The sequence below is a fragment of the Gadus macrocephalus genome, chromosome 22, assembly GCF_031168955.1.
Source record: "Gadus macrocephalus chromosome 22, ASM3116895v1".
Taxonomy (NCBI): Eukaryota; Metazoa; Chordata; class Actinopteri; order Gadiformes; family Gadidae; genus Gadus; species Gadus macrocephalus.
Genome location: NC_082403.1, coordinates 15741030 through 15762003, shown reverse-complemented (window position 1 = coordinate 15762003; position 20974 = coordinate 15741030). Strand labels below are relative to the sequence as shown.

Genomic DNA, 20974 nt, shown 5'->3' with positions numbered 1-20974 from the left:
AATTATTAAATTACGGTCAATTATTAATTCAAATTAAAGGGATATACGGTGAAAACCACAACACCGCAGAATGACTGAATAGTCTTCCGTTCAGCGCTGCTGCTAATATTGTTAAAAAGTCATGAAAGCCACTGGAAAATTAAATTAAATCGAAATAAATTAAATGAATAAAAAGGGAGGTCCGGTTGGAGGCCCACGTCGTGGCTAGAATGTTCAAAGACAGCTGAAACTTGTACGATGCGAAGAGGTCTCTGGACTCCTGGATCCTCTCTTCAGCACCAACACACTCATCATCACACACACCGTCAGCACCAACAGACACTCAGCACACACACCATCAGCAGTGCACCAACACACACATCCTTTCCTCCCCTCTCAGCACCGACACACACTCATCACACATCCTCTCCTTCCCTCTCAGCACCAATACACTCATCACACATCCTCTTCTACCCTCTCAGCACACACTCACCACACATCCACTCCTACCCTCTCAGTCAGCACCAACACACACTCATCACACACACACCTCTACTTTCCCCATCAGAACCATCGGAGGAGGAGGCGGCTTCAGTAAGTAGGCTCTTCTGAGCTCACTTCCGCTCGCTCAGAGCGTCTCAGTCGATCCGCCCGTCGCTGCTCCCGTTCTTCCATTTGCAGCGCGTCGCTCCACGGAGAGGATCCGCTCCCAGCCCTCGGGACCCGCATGCGAAGCGCACACCGCCCGCCGGATAAGCACTGTCTAGTAACGCAACTGGACTACTTTTTTCTATTTACATTCGTTGTTGTTTTTAAGATTTTGTTTTTGCACGAAACATCGGGACAGAAACTGATTCTAACTACAAAATGGAGAACGACGGCAAATATCTCCCGGAGCTGCTGGCCGAGAAGGACAGCCTGGACGCGTCCTTTACGCACGCCATGAAACTTTTAACCGCAGGTAAAGTGGTCCGATGTGACGACATAGCCTATGGTCCATAAGGTTCATATGGTCCATAAGGGGATGTGTGTTCAGGTAACGGCGGTGGTGTAACGTAGTGCGGTGTGCGGGTTGTTGTGCATTCGGGGACGGGAAGAGGACTGCCCCGTCTACCGCTCACAATCAGCCCTTTGACAAGCAGAGCCGTGTGTGTGGATGCCCTGCACACGGAGCGACACGTCCGAATAGGTGCAATACAGGCTTAAGGAGCAGCATCTTACTGCAATACAGGGCTAAAGAGCAGTTGTTATATTGTGTAGAATTGCCTTGCTGAACGGAGGATATTTTCTCCTACAGAAATTTGTCTTCTTACAAAGCGCCGTCGGCTTGCACCCATGGCGATGCAAGGAGGACAGTCAAGGGGGGGACAGACCCCTGGACAGGCGCGAGTCACGGCCGTCTCACTGCAGGGCGTCACTGTAGTAAAGTACCATGTGCCGTGTTAGTGCAACCCCCCGCTGCTCTGCAGCCGTCACTAGTAAAGTCCCATGTGCCGTGTAAGTGCGAGCCCCCGCTGCTCTACAGCCGTCACTAGTAAAGTACCATGTGCCGCGTTAATGCGAGCCTACCGCCGCTCTGCAGCCGCCCGTGAGAGGAGGCGTCCTGACTGGCGTCCACCCTGGGGCCGCACCAGTGCTGGTGCGCCGTGCAGTGTTCACACCTGATCAGTGTTTATATATCGGCCCCCGGTAACCCCCCACCATCCAGGTCCTCTGGTCCGGTACCCCCCCCCCCCCCCCACCACCACCAGCACCACCCAGGTCCTCTGGTCCCCGACCTGGGGCTGCCCGTAGCTGTGTGTGCTGGATCAGATGTGTGCCCTGTTCACCAACACATGAGCCCGTCTTTATGGACATTGTGTGCATGCCGTCTCTGGAAATGTTGAAGCCTTTAATACGTATTAAAGGCAAAAATAAATAAAAGTGTATGATACCACGGGGTAAAATAACAGGGCATCTGAAACAGCAGGGTCCCATTGGAACTCAGCGTGTCCAATCATTCGTTTGGGGAACTTGTAAGTGTAAGGACCTTTTTTCTTCAAGTAAGTCCAGCTTAGTCTGTGAGTTGTATAGAGAGAATGACCAACTTTACCCGTCAATAATGAATGAATAGTTTGTTGCATGGTTACTAAAGGGGATCAAACACAAGACCTGTTCTGTGTACAGCAGGACATCTCTGTTATACATTATACCGGACGTTTTAAATCACCAGCGGCCTGCCTCTACGTATGTATCTAAATTGATATATATTCATCCCTTGTAGAGATTGACAGAGTCCAGAAAGACGAGCCTAAAAAGGAAGGGGGAGAGGCATACCTGGACCTTTTCACAACCAAGAACATCAAACTCAAGGAGCGAGTGCTGATCCCCGTCCAGCAGTATCCCAAGGTAGGCCTCCTCCCAAAAACCACACCCTTCCACCTCCACCTCCACCATTACGGGAGATCGCAGCCATTCGTTTGTAAAACACAAATAGTAGAATTGAAATGATTTGTTTAATGTGTGTGTGCGTTAAAATCTGCTGTGGTGCGTTCCTTTCAGGGCGTACAGTGTTTCTTGGTGTGTGTGTGTGTGTGTGTGTGTGTGTGTGTGTGTGTGTGTGTGTGTGTGTGTGTGTGTGTGTGTGTGTGTGTGTGTGTGTGTGTGTGTGTGTGTGTGTGTGTGTGTGTGTGTGTGTGTGTGTGTGTGTGTGTGTGTGGTGGAGTGTGACGTGCTGGTCTGCTAGTCAGGGCGTACTGGGTAAGTTTGAGAGAAGCTCAGCTCTCTTCCTCAAGCCTGGGTCTTTTCTTCAGCGATTAATGGCGATCAATAGGCCAGTACAGTATTGATCTTATTGTGTGCGCTGCTAGACTTGAGTAACGAGTGTTTGTGTACCATTGTGTCCTGTGACCGTCTCTGGAATAAGCTCTAGACATTCCCTGATGGGACTGGTTTCAGAGGGGTTTAACCCGGTGTCACAGAACATCTGGATTAGGATCTGCTAAACCAGAGGTGATTCAGCGCATATCTCAAAGGAGATCAGGATCTTAAAGTCTTATGACGCACACAAGAAAATGGTACATGCCTTTTTCTTTAATAAAGAAAATTATGATATTATATTATTATTCAATAACAGTAGAATTGATTGCCAGACAGAAGTACATTTAGTGCATATTATATCATTATTTCATGTGGTCGTTTTAGGTTTCATTGATTCAGCCGGCTTTCTGGTTTCAGACTTTAAGTAAAAAATGAGTATTTTACGGGACTTGCAGATTTGTCATCAACGTTTAGAATATTGGATATCCTATATGGCGTAAAACAAATCATAGCTAAATGTATTGAGGGCAAGACATGCTCTCAGATACTAACAAGGAGAAGATCCATCGAGCGAGCGGCCGGTCGATGGTGTCATTAAGAGGTGGCCAGCCCCGCTTCTCTGTCCCTTTCCCCAACCCGGCCCCGTGGCCTGTCTGTCTGTCTGTCTGTCTGTCTGTCTGTCCCATCTCTTCTAATCTTCAAGTCACTCTTTTTTTTTATGTATGTTCTTCTGAACACGTTGTTCGTGTTGCTTGTGAATGCGTTGCGTAAAGGAATTTATTCTTCCCCCGTTCATTCCTCCAGTCTATGGATGTGGCGCGTGTCGATTCCTACCTGCAGTTTAGTGAGAGCAGCGTCTGAAGGTGTCTTGGAGAAGCAGACCTGGTTGCTTTATCGATTTATATCGGCCAGATTTGATAAGAGGTTGGATCTCTGAAGGAATCATCAGAAAAACTCTGATGACAATATTGTATGATGTTGTTAGCTGGACAATGTCTGTATTGTATTCATATTATTTTGTATTATTATTATTATCGTTATTCAAGAAAGATCATCTTAAAAACACCAAACACAAAGTCCACATTGCAAGAAAACCTCCATGTTTAAATTCTTCTTCATGAGTGCCCTGCAAAATATAATCCCCTGATACATATCTCCTCCCCGACACACGTCCCAGGGCCCCTATTGGCCCCTGTACCTCTCTGTCCACCAGGAGCCCGGGGCCCATGGCCCTTGTACCTCTGGCTGTGGTCCGCAGGGGCCCAGAGGGCGTGCGTCACTTGAGGAGCCCTGCTCCAGTACAGAGTCACCGCCGCTCCTTATTGGTCCTGGGGGAGCTCTGATCCACCGGCGCCCCCCCCCCCCCCCCTCCTGCTGCGGGTGCTGTGCTAAGTGGCCCTCTGCGCTCATGCAGGGGATCACGTGTCCGTTGGTCCGCCGCCGCGCTCACGTCTTCTGTGTCCTTTCTCTCCGCCGGGGCCCTCCAGTTCAACTTTGTGGGGAAGATCCTGGGGCCGCAGGGGAACACCATCAAGAGGCTGCAGGAGGAGACGGGAGCCAAGATCTCCGTGCTGGGCAAGGGCTCCATGAGGGACAAGGCCAAGGTAAACCAGCCCCCCCCCCGCCATTACCCCTGCTGGTTAAGGCATGAATCAGGAGTCTCACAGTGTAAATCAAAGAATCATGACAAACATCCCATTTTGGGGAAAATACATATTTGCGTACATTGGTTGAAGTGAAAGTCCTTCCACATACAAGTCTGCCACAGGAAAGCAGCTCATCATAGCTGTTAGTCACCCCCACCCGCTCCGCCACCTGGGTGGTGCACCTGAGGCTTTGAACCCCCCGGATGCAGACGGGGGGGGGGGGGCGCTGGCAGCAGCTGCACTCACGCTCCGACTAACCCATCCAGAGGAACACCAGCACATCTGAACAGAGCTCTCTGCTGTAGGTGTGAACCGGTGTTTAACATGTTTCCTACCGGTTTGGATGATATGTCATGAACACATGTTATGCCCGGAGGACGCAGTGTCCTCCCTTGGAGCATAATGCTCAGGGACGTAGCTTCAGTAAGGAGCAGGGAGGAAAACCGTTAGCCAATCACCGGATCTCCCCCGAAAGGAAACGCAGATGAAGAGCCAGCACACTGCATTAGGGCGACTCAGAGCTGCTCTCGAGTCATGACATCAGACACGCCGAGACGGGGGAACCAATGGTCTGAGTGAGTCGAATGAATGCATTCAGAATGAGCTCCAAAGAGAGAAAGCATTCGGAACGTTTCCCCACGTTTATCACATTCATCTGCATTGCCAAGTGCTGTTTTCTACGCACAGGCTTCAATACGTATTCAAGGCTTCAACATGTCCAGAGACGGCATGCACACAATGTCCATAAAGACGGGCTCATGTGTTGGTGAACGGGGCTTTTTAGGTCAGTGCGTCCCTAATGCGTCCTGCTGTTGACATCCCTCTCTAGCAATGTGCGCTCGCTGCAGCGGATGCATTACTCTGTCAAAGATCTGGATGGCTCTGAGGCCTCACTCACTCTTAAAGCAACAGCGGCCCAAATCCTCCGTACACGGGACTCAAATCCAACAGTTTTAACCGGATCTTTTCAAAACCTATTTATACGAGTCATGTTTGTTGGCGATCGGAAATGATATGTTTTCCTTTTCTTCAATCCACCACCGACAATAGCGTTAGTGTTTTCCATTGAATGGGTCCAGTCCTGCCTTCCAATTTCATCCAAACTTTGAGGTTCACTGAAGCTCTGCAGGGCCCTGAGAGCAGCTGGTGTCCACACAGCCATCCTACCTGTTCATATAATCCAGCTTTTTATAGCTGAACTATATAACGGTTAGGGCTTTGACTTTTGCCCAAAAATCATATTCGAAGTTTGTTTGTTTATTAATATTAATATTAGAATATTTATTAATAATACTTTGACCATTAAATGCCTTCAGTAAGACCTGGATTGGGCTTCGCAAGGTTTGTTTACCGGCGTTGCTATGGTTACCGGTCTTGCGCGTTTCAACGGTTTATTAGGTTTCTAATAAATCACTGTCTAATCAATACTTCATTCACTGCCTCTTCCGTGGTCATTACTTAATTATGAATAGACTGCGTCGGGTTCTCCAACGTCTCTCCCTCTTGGCCTGCCCATAACAGGTTCGAATATTAAGGGCTGCCTAATATTCGTTCGAATTTTGATTTATTTTTTGATATTCGAATTATATTTGAATAACGATGTTCAGAGTCAAAGCCCTAATAACAGTATACTATAAATATTGTCAACTGACAATATTGTCAACTGTCAACTGACATTGTCAACTGACAACATTGTCAGTTGACAATGTCTATGTGTCTAAAGAAACATCTTATTTGAATCAGTTTAAATTGATCGTATGTCTGGAGGGCTTCAATACAAGGTGCATTCTGGGATATGTGCGCACATGCTCTCATGACCCTGACTAAACCTGGTACTGAATGCCATGCCAGTTCTTTTTAATTGTGTGTGTTTTGGTTTGGGATCGGTCGCTCGTCGGTTAATGTGCGGTTGCCCCTGGTTACAGGAGGAGGGCATGAGGAAAGGTGGGGAGCCGAAGTACGCCCATCTGTCCATGGAGCTGCACGTCTTCATCGAGGTTTTCGCTCCCGTCCCCGACGCCTACCTACGCATGGCCCACGCCATGGAGGAAGTCAAGAAGTTCCTCTTCCCTGTAAGTGTGCCACCCTGCTGGTCTGCAACACTCACTCACGGTGTCCGACTGTCCCATGGCCCAATGGGGAGCAAGTGGTATGTGGCTCCAGGAGTTCAGACAGGACAGACACACACACAGAAACCTCTGCTTGTATTCCAGACAAATAATTGTCAAGAGCTAGATGCAACAGGCCTGGTGACAGGGCGCGTCACTAAATGTATTTTCCCTTGACCCTCTTGAGAAGCTACCGAAGAATCAGAGTCCCAAAATGGAGATTAACAGCACTGAGGAAAAATATTATAAATCTCCGTCTCCATTTACTAGTTTTCCATTTAGCAATAGCTTTAATCCAAAGTGAGTTGTGGGGGAACTGGATCCATGGCAGTAGGTTAGGTCATGATTAGTGACCGGGGCCTCCTCCTCCTCCACTCCATGTCCGCCTCTCCAGGGCTGCTACTCATGCACTGCTGCTTCTGCCTCTTCTTCTTCTCCTCCTCCTCCTCCTCCTCCTCCCCAGAGAGAGAGGGGGAGGGGGGGAGAGAGAGAGAGAGAGAGAGAGAGAGAGAGAGAGAGAGAGAGTCCCTAGAGGAGCAGGAGGAAGAGCAGTGGTTGAATAACAGCACAGCCTGCTGCTCGCGCTCCATGCTGAAATTATAAATGCACTGGTGCCCTGGGACCAGAAACAGTGCAGCGATGGATGATCTAAACCCTGCAGGGACCGCCATTAGCACGCAGCCACCAATTAAAAGTGAGTAATGTCCACTGAAGTCACTGGAATGTTTCTCTAAAAACATTACCTGCAGCGTGGAGACCTGGGAGACGCACCGTCATCCAGAGAGAGAGATGAGGAGGAGGGGAGGAGAGGAGGGGAGGAGGGGAGGGGAGGAGGGACGGAGAGGAGAGGAGGGGAGGAGGGGAGGGGAGGAGGGGAGGGGAGATGGGAAAGAGGGGAGGAGGGACGGAGAGGAGGGGAGGAGGGGAGGAGGGGAGGGGAGGAGAGATGGGGAGGAGGGGAGGAGAGGAGAGGAGGGGAGATGGGAAAGAGGGGAGGAGGGGCGGAGAGGAGGGGAGGAGGGGAGGGGAGGAGAGATGGGGAGGAGGGGAGGAGAGATGGGAAAGAGGGGAGGAGAGATGGGGAGGAGGGGAGGAGGGGAGGGATCACAAGGTCGAGGTTGGTTCCACACGTCCATCGGCTGAAGCGCTTTGTCCAGCACACGAGAAAGAGGTAGAGGAGGGGTAGGAGAACAGGGCCCAACACGTCCTCTGGGTAGACCCCGTGTCTAGTCTCCCACCAGCGCCCACATCACGTCCAGCCGCCCCGGGCCCGGTCCGCTGCGGTCATGTCGTTGCGTTCCATGCTGAGGCGCTCTGGGCTCCCTGCAGCGCTCTCTGCCCCAGAGAGAGGGAGAGGGACGGCGGCCCGCTGGGCGCTAACAAGATGTTGACATCCATAGGGTCAAAAGGACGGCCAACGCTTAAAAATAAACCCTCAGACAGCCACGCTAGACGGGTGCGGCCAAACGGTCGGGCTGTTTTAATCGGCCCGTTAATCTAATTGATTCATTTGGGGGGCGTGCGTCCGCCTCGATGGCCGTGCGGAGACCACGCTGATTAGATTTAAGATGGGGGTGATCTTTGATGGCCTCCCCCTGGTTCGCCGGGGGGAGGAGGAGGGATAGCCGAGGCATGTCACAGCGGGGGGGATTCGAAGGACGGTTGGGGGCTAGCCCACGTTAAGCGCTTGGATTTTCTTGCTGCGTTGAAGCAGCCTTCAGCACTTTTAACTGTTTGCTTCCTCATGTCTTGCGTGTCTTCGGAAGTAAGATGATGTGCACTGGCACACAACTCGGGGAAACGCTGAGCTCGTCTGTCGCCATGCTAGCTGCCGGGGGGGGGTGGGGGGGGGGGGGGGTGGGGCCAGATGGATGCTAACAAGCATGTTAAATGGTCGCTTGCTTCTAGTGGAGCCACTTATAGCGGCTGATGAATCGGTCATGATGCTGGTGGCAGTAGTCGCCCTCTCTACCGTTGGGTGAAATGGACTGGCCTCTGTTCCTCTGACTCTCTGGATGGGCTGGGGGCCGTTGCTTTGGATGCTGGTTTTTCGTGGGTCTTTAATGCCAGCCTGGGAACAAGACGAATCTGCTCTTGCATTTGCGTTTCGCTCCCTCCCGTTCAGGTTTCCAGACGACCAGACACGGGCTGGGCCAATCAGAACTGTTGATTTGTCAGTGGGCGGGTTTAATAGGGTGAGGAGGAAGGGGTGCCCAATGTGAGCGCCGGAAAGGCATTTGGGCAAAGACAACCGAGATGGCCGCCGCCGCTGAGACCTGCTCCGTCGCTCTGATTGGTTGTAGTTCTGTCCAATAGTGTCAGGTCTGCGTCGGTTGCTCAGACTCCTGGTTCCAGACTATACGAGGTTGGGAGTTGCTCTGGCAACGTTAGGCTTACGTCATACCATTGATTCATGGCTTTTGTTATGTTTCTGTGAGAGGGGAGACGGGGTCATATGATGTTCCAGCCCATCGTAATGTTAAAGAACATGATCTATAACTGATGTTTATTAAATATTTATGCAGTGCTTTAATACGGGAGCATTGGGATTTTGGGTTTTTATATTATATATTTTATGAAGTCATAAAAAGCTGCTATCTTTTCCTAGCCTTCCGCTATTTATTGTACAATCCATTTTCCACATCTCACTCTCTATGTCTGGAGTTGTCAAGCTGCTGCAGACACACACACACACACACACACACACACACACACACACACACACACACACACGCACACGCACACGCACACGCGCACGCACGCGCGCGCGCACACACACACTCATCCAATCTCTCTTGTATCTGTAGGACATGATGGACGATATCTGTCAGGAGCAGTTCCTGGAGATGGGTTACCTGAACGGGGGCCAGGAGCACGGGGCCCGGGGCCGAGGGGGCCCCCCTCTCAGGGGCCGGGGTGGCCCCCCCAACGGAGCACCCAGGTGAGGGGGGGGGGGGGGGGCTCGGAGCTAATCTCAGAGCACGCGGCCTATAACCAGGGTCAGGTTAAATGGCCCAGGAGCGTCTGCTGCTCTGCCAGGTGCCCCCATCTGGTGACCACATCACCCCCGTCTCCACCGGCTCTATAGGGCTCTGCATTTACATTTACATTTATATTTACATTTACATGTGCAGTGCAGTTGTCAGAAGAAAGATGAACAATGTATCGCTGTCGGTGCAGTAAGGATGTCCATAGAACCAATTGCCAAGCACTATCACTTGCTAGGTTGACCCATCCCACGTATACAACAAAGATAGCTAAGATAAGAGGCTACACAATGCTAAGTGCTATTTTAAATGCCAGGACGTACAACATACAATAAGTGCCGAAGAGTTTTTCTGCAGATCCCAGAATGGTTACCAGCTCGTCCTCCAAACTATTGTTGGCATTGATGGACGACGTTTTTCGATTCTTGATGATAGCGAGGACGAGTGGATAACTGAGGGCCACCTCCTACCAGCAAGACAAATGGTTCATCCTCTAAGTCGCATGTATGATGGCGGCTTGTTCTTACCATCTAAAGCCAGATGCAAGGTCACAACATCAGCAGTGTGAGACGTATGGTACATATAGGATATAGTGTAAATGGTACAGCGTGTATCTGAGTGTAGAAGAGGCGGAGTTACACCCCTCCTAACGGGCCCTTGACTCCTCCTCCTCTCTGCCTCCACTAGGGGGAGGGGCATGCCTCCCCGCGGCGGCGCTACCAGGGGCCCGGTGGCCCGCGGGGGCCCGGCCAGGGGCACCGCGGTCAGGGGAGCTCCAGCGGGCAGAGGCGGGCCCCCGGCGGCGCCCTCCAGGGGGGCGGCCGCGCCCCGGGCCAGACCCCCCGCGGCCGGGCCCCCGCAGAGGATGGCCCCGCCGCCCCCACACCAGCACGCCCCCGCAACGGCCGAGGCCTACGAGGAATACGTACGTACCGCCGTGACCCCCCGCTGTGACCCCAAACTGTGACCCCACTGTGACCCCACACTGTGACCCCACTGTGACCCCACTGTGACCCCACTGTGACCCCACTGTGACCCCACACTGTGACCCCACACTGTGACCCCACACTGTGATCCCATACTGTGACCCCACACTGTGACCGCACTGTGACCCCACACACTGACCCGCCTGTGACCCCACACACTGACCCCACTTAGGGTGGGGTCAGTGCAGGTCATGGTCATCCAACATGAAATGTCGATGCTTCTGTCCTGGTTGCCGTGGGTCACACTACGAGTGACTTAAGGAACAACCAGCAAAGTGGCCAGTGACGTTTAGCAAGACGTAAAGAGTAAACAAACAAACAGGCAGTCAATAAGAGCCGCTCTGATTGGAGGAAGGAGACCTGCATGCTGTGGACGGGGGGCCCGTGCGGCCCCTCTCAGCGGGGGCCGACCTCTTAAGGGAAGGGTTTCATGTCTATTTTGGTCTACCATGGCGACCTTTACAGTGTGTGTGTGTGTGTGTGTGCGCGTGTGTGTGTGTGTGTGTGTGTGTGTGTGTGTGTGTGTGTGTGTGTGTGTGTGTGTGTGTGTGTGTGTGTGTGTGTGTGTGTGTGTGTGTGTGTGTGTGTGTGTGTGTGTGTGTGTGTGTGTGTGTGTGTGTGTTGCCCTCCCTAGGCCTACGATGAGAGCTACACGGAGCCGGCCTACGAGTCGTATGACAGCTACTACAGCCAGCCGCAGGCGTGAGTACTGCCCAAACACCTCCCCGGTCAGAGAGCCTGCAGGCACACAGAAATGCATCAATTTTTTATTGATCTTATTTTAATAGTATGATAATGTATTTCGTATTTAGCATTTAGCAGATGCTTTTGTCCAAAGCCACTTGCATCCATTGGTACACACATTCACACACCTGGACCATTGCTCAGGGCCACCTCGTCACTCAGCTAGGAGGAGCCAGGGATCTGACTGACTAGCAACCTTCCGGTTACAGGCCAACAATCTCGACCTCCTGAGCTACTGCCAGCCCATGTTTAACTATGTTAGATGCGCCGGTCTGTTGGTGTTAGAGCGGGAGAGCGTTTGGGTTAGGGTTCTGTTGATCAGTAGAGCACGGGGTTACGGTTAGGGTTAGGGTTCTGTTGATCAGTAGAGCACGGGGTTACGGTTAGGGTTAGGGTTCTGTTGATCAGTAGAGCACGAGGTTACGGTTAGGGTTAGGGTTCTGTTGATCAGTAGAGCACGGGGTTAGGGTTAGGGTTCTGTTGATCAGTAGAGCACGGGGTTACGGTTAGGGTTAGGGTTCTGTTGATCAGTAGAGCACGGGTTACGGTTAGGGTTAGGGTTCTGTTGATCAGTAGAGCACGGGGTTACGGTTAGGGTTAGGGTTCTGTTGATCAGTAGAGCACGGGGTTACGGTTAGGGTTAGGGTTCTGTTGATCAGTAGAGCACGGTGTTACGGTTAGGGTTAGGGTTCTGTTGATCAGTAGAGCACGGTGTTACGGTTAGGGTTAGGGTTCTGTTGGTGTTAGAACACGGGGTTGGATGGCCTTAGCTCTCCTCCCCCACCCTCCTGCTTTTTAACTCCAATCCCATGTTCCCCTCCCTGTTTGTGGTGCGGCAGGGAGCCAGAGTATTACGACTACGGACATGGGGAGACAACGGAGACGTATGAGTCCTACGGTAAGGGCATGAAAAAGACATTAAATACCATTGATTACTATTAATTATACTTGAACAACAACTGTCTGTCTGAGAGCTTTGCATCTCTCTACGAGCCCATGGTGAACTTGCGCCTCTTTTTGACCTTTGTGTGTGTGTGTGTACGTGTATGTGTGTGTTTGTGCGTGCTGTGTGTGTGTGTGTGTGTGTGTGTGTTTGTGTGTGCGTGCTGTGTGTGTGTGTGTTTGTGTGTGTGTGTGTGTGCGTGCTGTGTGCGTGTGTGTGTGTGTGTGTGTGTGTGTGTATGTGTGTGTTTGTGTGTGTGTGCGTGTGTGTGCGTGTGCGTGTGTGTGTGTGTGTGTGTGTGTGTGTGTTTGGCCACAGGTCAGGACGACTGGAACGGCACCCAGCGCGCGGCCCCTGGGAAGGCCCCCCCCCCCCCTAGGGCTGCCAAGGCGCCGTACCGGGAGCACCCGTACCGACAGTACTGAGGCCGGACTCTGGCCCCGCCCACCGTAAACAGCGTTGCCCCTCCCCCTTTCCCATAAGCCACCTCACCTCCTGACTGTCCACGAGGCAGCTGTCGCCTTTAAGCAGCTTCGACAAAAGTAATTGTTCCCTTTTTAAATCTTTACTTTGACCTCTCTTTCTCTCCTTGGTTGGCGTTCTGCCCCGGTTACCCCTGGATTTATCCCCTCGCACAAGACGAGCCAAAAAGACGAACTGGTTTTGGGGTTTGACAGCAATGCCCTTTTTTCTGCCCCCCCCCCCGCCCCTTCCTTGTAAGGGTACCTTCCCACCTGCCGCCCCCCCAGCCTTCCCGTCCTGAGAGCGGGACGGTTAGGGAACTTTCAGCGCCTCTCCGTCTTCTTTCAGCGTTTGGTTTCTTTGTTCCTCTGTATTTATTCCCTCCTTTCTCTCTGGCTCAGTTACACATTGCTGGGTTGTTATTTCATCCTTGATCGTTTCTTTTTATTCTTATTATTTCCAACACCGTATTGAAGTCGATCTTTTTTTAGTGAAGTTTAAGTGGTTCCTAATCTACTTGTTAAAAAGGAAACCATTTAATTGTTTTCTAAAAAAAAAGGAAAAAAGGAAAGAAAGAAAAATCTGTCCAGTGCGTTGCAGATTCCCATTAGGCTACATTTCAAAATTCTGTTTTTAATACAGCCTAATAAAAGTCCTCTTTAAACTTCAATTATGTAATGTAGACACAAAAAATCATAAATTAAAGTCATAAGACCTGTTAATGGCATACAATTCAATTCAATCAATTCTTGATAATTACCATTTGATTTTAAATAGCTTAAACAAAATTATGGCCATTTAGACGCAGGCAGCAATATTTTGTCATTGTAGAGTTTTGAAATATAGCCCTTATTGACACTGTAGAGATTGATTGTCCTGATATCCTTAATTTGCTTGTGGTTCAAAGTAAATTCTAAGCCGCTGAAGACAAAATGTATAAATTATAATTATTGATGTAATTAACAAGGCCTAGAGGCCCTCTGTTAGATAATATTAATCCAGGTCTTCACAGTGTGGTTCTGATCTATAAACTGCATGCTTAAACAACACAAAGGAGCATTGGGACATAATATCTCCACATGGGTCTTCTCTTTCAGCAGAGAAGGGATCCTGCAGCTTAAAAGAAACTATTGTACATATTTAAAACATCCAAACTGTTCTTGCCAGTAATATCTGTACCCTCTCCATTAAACAAAATGCATTATGCTACATGTGTAAGCTTGCCTAAATAGGTAACTAAATTTGTCCAAACGATGTTTTGCAGCAGTTTGTCAATAAAGCTTAGTTTTTTTTTAATGAAACTTAACTTGGTTCTTTTGTTTTATTGTCATCTTAAAAAATTGACCTTTCTTTAAATAACCATCAACAGACAAATTAAGCTATTTTGATTTTGTTTTATTTCTTATTCCCCAAAAAACGAAACAGTATTTTTTTTTTACAAACCTAAATGAATGTATTGGGAGGTCTGTAAACTTTAACCCTTTCAAAATGATGTCTGGATTTAAAAGCGCACTTAATCTCTCTCTTCTCTTTCTATACTTTTTTAAAAAGGAGCCAGAGGTTCTATAATAGCCTGGATAGCTTCCTAATGTGTAGAATGTTCTAAAGCATTGAATGCTGGGTATGTATAAGACTTTTTTCCAATCCTACCTCACATGTGGTCGATAAGCGATAACAGAATTTGCCTTGGTAAAGCGACCTGGAAACCTAAGTGGCGACCGAGCGACCACAGTTAGGTTCATGGTTAGAAGGCTGCTGGCGAGATGGCTACTCTCAGTAGGGATTAATGCAATGCAATGGAGAGGATGGTTTAACCTAGAACACGCCACCCTAAAGGTAACCCCTAACCCTAAATGGTCATTTGTTTAGTGTGTTCATCCATTGACATAAACTTGCTTGTATAAATACGTGCCAATTTTCTTTAAAACTGTAACAATAGTCAATACAAACATAACAAAAGTATCAACATTAAAGTAAGAGTAAATTAAAGACGCCCGACAATGTAACGTTCAAATATCATATTGTAGTTTTATGTAATAAAATAAAGCTGTCTACTAACCAAACAAGATATTAGTGTTAAATAACCATACATGGTCAAATAGTGTACATGTTCAACACAGTTAGCATAGTTTTTACTCTGCAATGTTGCTATAAAGGTCGCACCATGTCATTCGTAGACATAGATCTTTTTGATTAAAGTAGTTCTTATACCGATGCCATCCAAATAAATCCAATGCCAAACAGGAGTTGCATGTGTACCATACTCACCTGTAGATAATGCATGACCCGGATGTCCCTCCCCCCCTTGTGTTCCCAAATGCAACGGAGTGTTGTTGTTCATATGTTGTTGTGTTCCTTTCCCAGGCCGTTGCCCGTGGGTTGCCATGGTAGCCACCGCCGGCCAAGGCTGGGTTGGTCTGCATAGTGACAGGAGACGCGGGTCAGGAAGACGTTTCCTAGGTAGGTGCCCTTTAGAAAACGCCCACTCCTCTGGTCTGTACCGTCTGTCTGGTCTGTGTCTATCGTGTATCCAGCGTGTACCTGGGCCCCAGTGGTGGGGAGACTGCGGCGCTCAGGACGTTGATCAAAGTCCTGCAGTGTTGGCTATATTGCTTTGACACCAGGAATTCACCAGGGAAGCCATCCAGTAATATATTTGATGTGGACTCCAGTCTGTGCACGGGACTCGGGGAGTACTTGGGCTTTCTTGGACCTATGAGTTTCTGCTTTTAGTTTAGGTCAACGGCGTCACAGATATCAATCATAACTTGAAGGTGAAGCAAAAAGGGAATTGTGCTCCATTTTCCTTTCTGCCGTGTGACTTTGATAAGCCTTTTTGTTTCCTGTTTTCTCCAGAGGTTGCAAGATGACTTCAGGAGAAGCTTCTGGCGGAGACGAGAGAACGGACTGAGGTTCCGAGAGGTCAGCAGAGGGGCCACGCAGAACCCAGGGGCCCTCAGAACCCAGGGGTGGGGCAAAGGGGCCTCCGCGTAGCTACAATGGAAAGGCCTCCGCTGTGGGGATCCATTGGAGCGGAGCAAAGGACTCTCAGAGCGGGACAATGGCACGACTGTTGGAAGAACGGCTGCGTCCGGATTCAAAGCAGACAATCGTCTATGTTTGCGAAAAATGTATTAATACTTTTTTTAGTACGTGTTTATTTTATTTTTCTTGGTTTGGAAATAACGTTCATGGACCCCCCTTGACCCACTCCCCCCCCACCCCCACCCCCTACTGGCCCCATCGTTAATGAATCTAATTGGGTAACACTTTATAATAAGATGCCATAATAAATAGCAAACTACTCATTACCTAACCCTTTGTTAATATTTGTTAATTGTTACTTAAATATCTATTTAGCACAAGTTGATCGTTTTTTCATCATTAATTAAATATTAGTTAATTGCATAACCCTAACCCAACCCTAACACATGGCCCTAACCATAACACACGGCCCTAACCCTAACCCTAACCAGCGACACTCTGGTCACTGAAAAAAATATATAAACTTTTAAGCCAAATAGATATTTTAGTAACAATTATCAAATATTAACAAAGGGTTAGGTAATGAGTAGTTTGCTATTTATTATGGCACCTTATTATAAAGTGATAACTCAAATTGTTCTGCTCTTATTTTAGCATATAATGAACATGCCTTTTACAGCAGGCTGTGAAATTGTTATTTAATTTTCACTTAACCTTTAGAAAAGATGGAAAAAGAGTTTTCCTTTTTCTTCTTTCTAAGTGCTTTTTTTTGCAAGCGAAGCTGTATTCTTATAAGTGCTCCATTCAGCCCAAGTGAACTGTGTCTCATGTTCGCCCATCTTTATAAATATTCACACTGTGTGCCGTATCCTGGCCTTGCTTGCCACGCAAAACGGGCCAAGTTTGGAGACAAGAAGGTGCCCAGAGACACAGTCAGCAATGCGTCAGCCACACACACACACAGCCCTCTCCTGATTACACCTGTGTGTACTTCAATCGTTCTGTATTCATGTGTTATTGTTGAGGATTAGAACAAGTCTTTTGATTGGTTGCTGTGCTTTAAAGATGCTTCATTGGTGCAGCAGCTCTGTCCCCCTGCAGCCTGGAGGCTGCGAGGTCGACCTTATGGCTCCATCGACCCTATTGAAAAGGCCCTAGTGAGACGAGGTTGAAGCCGTGGGCCCAGATGAATAGTTTATGGGGGTTTACTCCAGCACACATCAGCGGTCTGCTTTTTAATGGTGCCGGTGTTTCACCATTAAAGATAAAAATGACGTAATTTACGATATAATCCCAGTTCATAAATGTCCCACTGAATATTTTTTTTGTGATCAATTGTTGGTCAGGGGAATATGGCCGTCGGCACACGAAGGTTCTCCTCTGCATAATAAAAGTTGCACTTGAGCAAGCCTTTCTGTATCTTTATTATGCCTCCTGTGCCGCTCATCTCCGGCGGACGGCTGGGTGGCTGCCCCCCTCTCCCGCTCCCTTTTTGTGCCGCTCTATTGGCACCGAACATTCACAGGATGCTGTCCGTGGGAAAGAGGAGCTGGGGGGGGGGGGGGGTGAAATGAGCAGCAGCAGGACTTCAGAGAGTGTGTAAGAGAACGAGGGAGTGTGAGTGCAAGGAAGGATCCGGTGTGAGAGCGAAGGCGTGTGAGAGAAGGAATATGTGTGTGAGCGAGGGGGAGTACGTGTGTGTGTGTGTGATGGACAGCTGGAATGGCTCTTGACCACCGAACACGTTCACACACCACAGGAACATCCCGTGCAGGCGCCAGCGTGCGACAATAACCACCGGCAAAACACATAAGCTGTTGCTTGATTCAAATAAATAAAAGTTTCCCTCCATGTCCTTGTGGATGATTTATCCCCCCCTCCCCAGCCAGTATAGCTTTCTGCTTCTGCCTGGGACCAAAGCACTTATCCATTTGCTGGTATAATTGATTGCATGCGTCACCATGCCAACATGCCGTAAACCAGGCTGCTGTCTGACGGCTGGTGTTGGATGGTGCTCCCCGGGGGGGTTCGATCCAGAAGCAAAGGTCAGGTGAGCCGCTGGCGATCACCTGACCTGTGTTTACCCACTCGCCAGTGGCTCACCCTCCATAGTCGCCACTGGAAGAAGAAGACAGTGTTGAAGGTGCGGACGCTTGGATAATCACGGCGCCCTCTGCAGACCTGCTTGAATTATCAGGTAGCACCTGACTTGTTTATGGAGGCACTGGTGGCCACTAACTCTGTTTATAGCAGCACGGAGGTCCCCTTGTGAAGCCGCTTTCCCATTATCCACTATGGGGAGGAATCCTTTTGTCTTTCCATCAGGAAGAGCAGCATGGGCTTCAACAAGCTGGGCTGAGCCTGGGCTCCAACAAGCTAACCCTAACTGAATGGCTGCAAAAATGTCTGTGGGGAGATGCATGCATCTTGAAGTCCAATGGAATGACAGCTCAGCTCATATCAAAGATCTCTTCTTTCATGCAATAGCATCAGCTGATGATGGCCATGAGGAACTTTGGCCACTTTATATGACACACTTTATATGTCGTAGCCCTTTTGAACAACACAAATACGTAGATTGGTGCTAAGTTTAGGAACCTGTTTCCGTTTTTCTGTTGTTGATCTGTTGGTGTTGTTATGCTGAACATCCGGTCGATCTTCAGCTGAACACGCAGTTTGATTGTGTGATTGATTGATCAAAAGATTTGATGGGTTTATTTACACATTCAAATATGCAATTTAAAATGCATTAAGTCAATAGTGTTATTAATAACAACAGTCATATTTCACACAATGTTTGACAAGCCACACGCTTCCAATGTCAATCTCGCTTTGACAGTTCATTGCATATCAGCACACACAGAGAAGAAGAGAAAGGGATCAGAGAGCGATTAGTGAATCCTGACACAGCTCACGCTTTGTGTTTCCTTTGTGCCACTGCAATTCACCACTTGCCATTAGTACAACTATCAACATGTCAGTTAATGAATTACCATGATGTGATGTGTCACGGCAGTTGAGATAAGGCCTGCATGTAAACATGCGCCTTGACCGACTGTAATTGAGTTCAATGGAGCGCTATAATTCAAGTGTTTAGTGAGGAATGTTATTCTCTGGTTCCTTCAAAGCCTTCGCATTCCTGGACCAGATGAAAACATTGGCAGCCCTTTTTCCTCACACTGAATGTGTCTCCGGCTGATCTCAGACGGGCAGTGGACCAAAAGCTGAATATCTCTTCAGGTTTCAATGGAAGCGTGTTCTTTTTGAGAGTGTAGGCATCAGCCGGGGCCTTGCTGCTCCATTGTGGGAGCTAGACTCTGTGGGGGCTGCACCAGACAAATTAGGCAAGCTTTGTCATGTGGCAGCGGTTGCTATGGATAGTCTCCACTGGAAGCCTGCATTGTGAGGCCAGACTCAGCACCTTGAGGGGGGCTGAGTGGAAGGAAGACTAATGCTGGAGAATGTCAGACATGTCGTGTTTCCGAAGTAACATTTATCAATTCCTAGGATCCCATTCAAAGAGCAACAACGGCGTCTCCTGGTTCGGTTTGCAATCTTGAAGGCTGTTGACAGCCAGACCTTTCACTAATCCCTTTGAAATCCATGCCTTGCAGGAGTGGGCATACATATACCGGTCTGCGTGTGTGTGTGTGCGCACGTTTCAGCCTGAACAGGTGGTGTAGATCACGGAGACGTGTGCCTGTTTCCCCCTCATCTAGAGGCTCTGTAGCGTGAAGGTTCAGGGAACAGCGGAGAGACGCTCTCTCCTCCTGGCTGCTGCTGCCGCTTCCCTGTCCTCCATCTGGCTCCCTAGACAAAGAGAATGACGCTGCTTCTCTCCTTGTTGCTTACTGGCAACCCTGCTCCACCCACCACCACCACCACCACTACCACATCTACCCCCACCACCACCACCACTACCACATCTACCCCCACCACCACCACCGACACCAGCACATCAAGCACCACCACCAACACCACATCTACCACCGCCTACGCCACTGACACATCGACAACGTCCACCACCGACACATCTACAAACAGCCTCTAGAACCACTCCTACGTCAACCACCACCACATCTACCACCGCCACCATCACCACATCTACCCCCACTCCCACCACCGACACACACAACACATCAACCACCACCACCACCACCACATCTACCAATACCACCACCACCACCAACTACACATCTACCACCACCACCACCACCACATCTACCAATACCACCACCACCACCACCAACAACACATCTACCACCACCACCACCACCACCACTACCACCACATCTACCACCACCACCACATCTACCACCGCCACCATCACCACATCTACCCCCACCACCACCACCACCACCAACACATCTACCACCACCACCACCACCACTTCTACCAATACCACCACCACCACCACCACCAACACATCTACCACCACCACCACCACCAATAGCAACACATCTACCACCACCACCACCACCAACACATCTACCACCACCACCACCAACACATCTACCACCACCACCACCAACACATCTACCACCACCATCACCACCACCACCAACACATCAACCACCAGCGACACCAACACATCAACCACCACCACCACCACCGACACCAACACATCAACCACCACCACCACCAACGCATCTACCACCACCACCACCACCGACACATCAACCACCAAGACATCAACCACCACCACATCTACCACCACCACCACCAGCACCAACACATCAACCACTAACACATCCACAATCATTACCAGCAACACCACCAATACATCAACCACCATCACCAACACCAACACAAACACACCCACCACCACCACCATCACCAGAACATCAACAACCATCACGTCTCCCAGCAACACATCCATCACCACTCCTCCATCAAGCACCACCCTCACAACCATCACCAGCAACAGCATCACCACCACTCCCACATAAACCACCATATCCACCACGTCCACCAACACCACCAACTCCGTCACCACTACCTCACCCCCTCCACCAGCACCGCCACCTACAACACCTCATCCTCCACCGAATCCTCCTTCACATCCACATCCACCTCAGCCAAAAGCACCACCATCAGGTCCCCCTCAGCTCCCTTGTGATTGGCCCGGGCTAAGGGGCCGGTGTGCAATGTGAAGACCAATACGGACACACCAATGAGTCTCCCACTACTCCCTGTCCTTGATTCTAGGAACATGAACCAGTATGTAGGGGAGCATCAGGGGCGGCTGCAGTCTGTCCTCAGCCTCACAGGGCGTGGGGGTGTTTGGGGAGAGCTAACGGAGCTCCGCCGGGTATCAGCCGTGATGTGTGGGATT

General features: G+C 49.5%; 1 protein-coding gene across 2 annotated transcripts; it reads left to right on the top strand.

Annotated features, from left to right (window-relative positions):
- The first annotated feature begins 384 nt into the window (after positions 1-384).
- Positions 385-15870, top strand: khdrbs1b (KH domain containing, RNA binding, signal transduction associated 1b). Of its 2 annotated transcripts, XR_009523958.1 has the most exons (11): positions 385-940; positions 2243-2367; positions 4266-4382; positions 6350-6496; positions 9340-9473; positions 10207-10444; positions 11140-11207; positions 12089-12147; positions 12511-12734; positions 15019-15114; positions 15511-15870. XR_009523958.1 is itself a non-coding variant. In XM_060043288.1 (9 exons), the coding sequence occupies exons 1-9, from the start codon at positions 847-849 to the stop codon at positions 12615-12617; spliced, it is 1089 nt and encodes a 362-aa protein (XP_059899271.1). In that variant the 5' UTR covers positions 385-846; the 3' UTR covers positions 12618-13955. The 2 variants fall into 2 exon arrangements, 1 of the variants encoding a protein (XP_059899271.1); XM_060043288.1 differs by lacking the exons at positions 15019-15114; positions 15511-15870 and having other exon boundaries at positions 12511-13955.
- The last annotated feature ends 5104 nt before the right edge of the window (positions 15871-20974 follow it).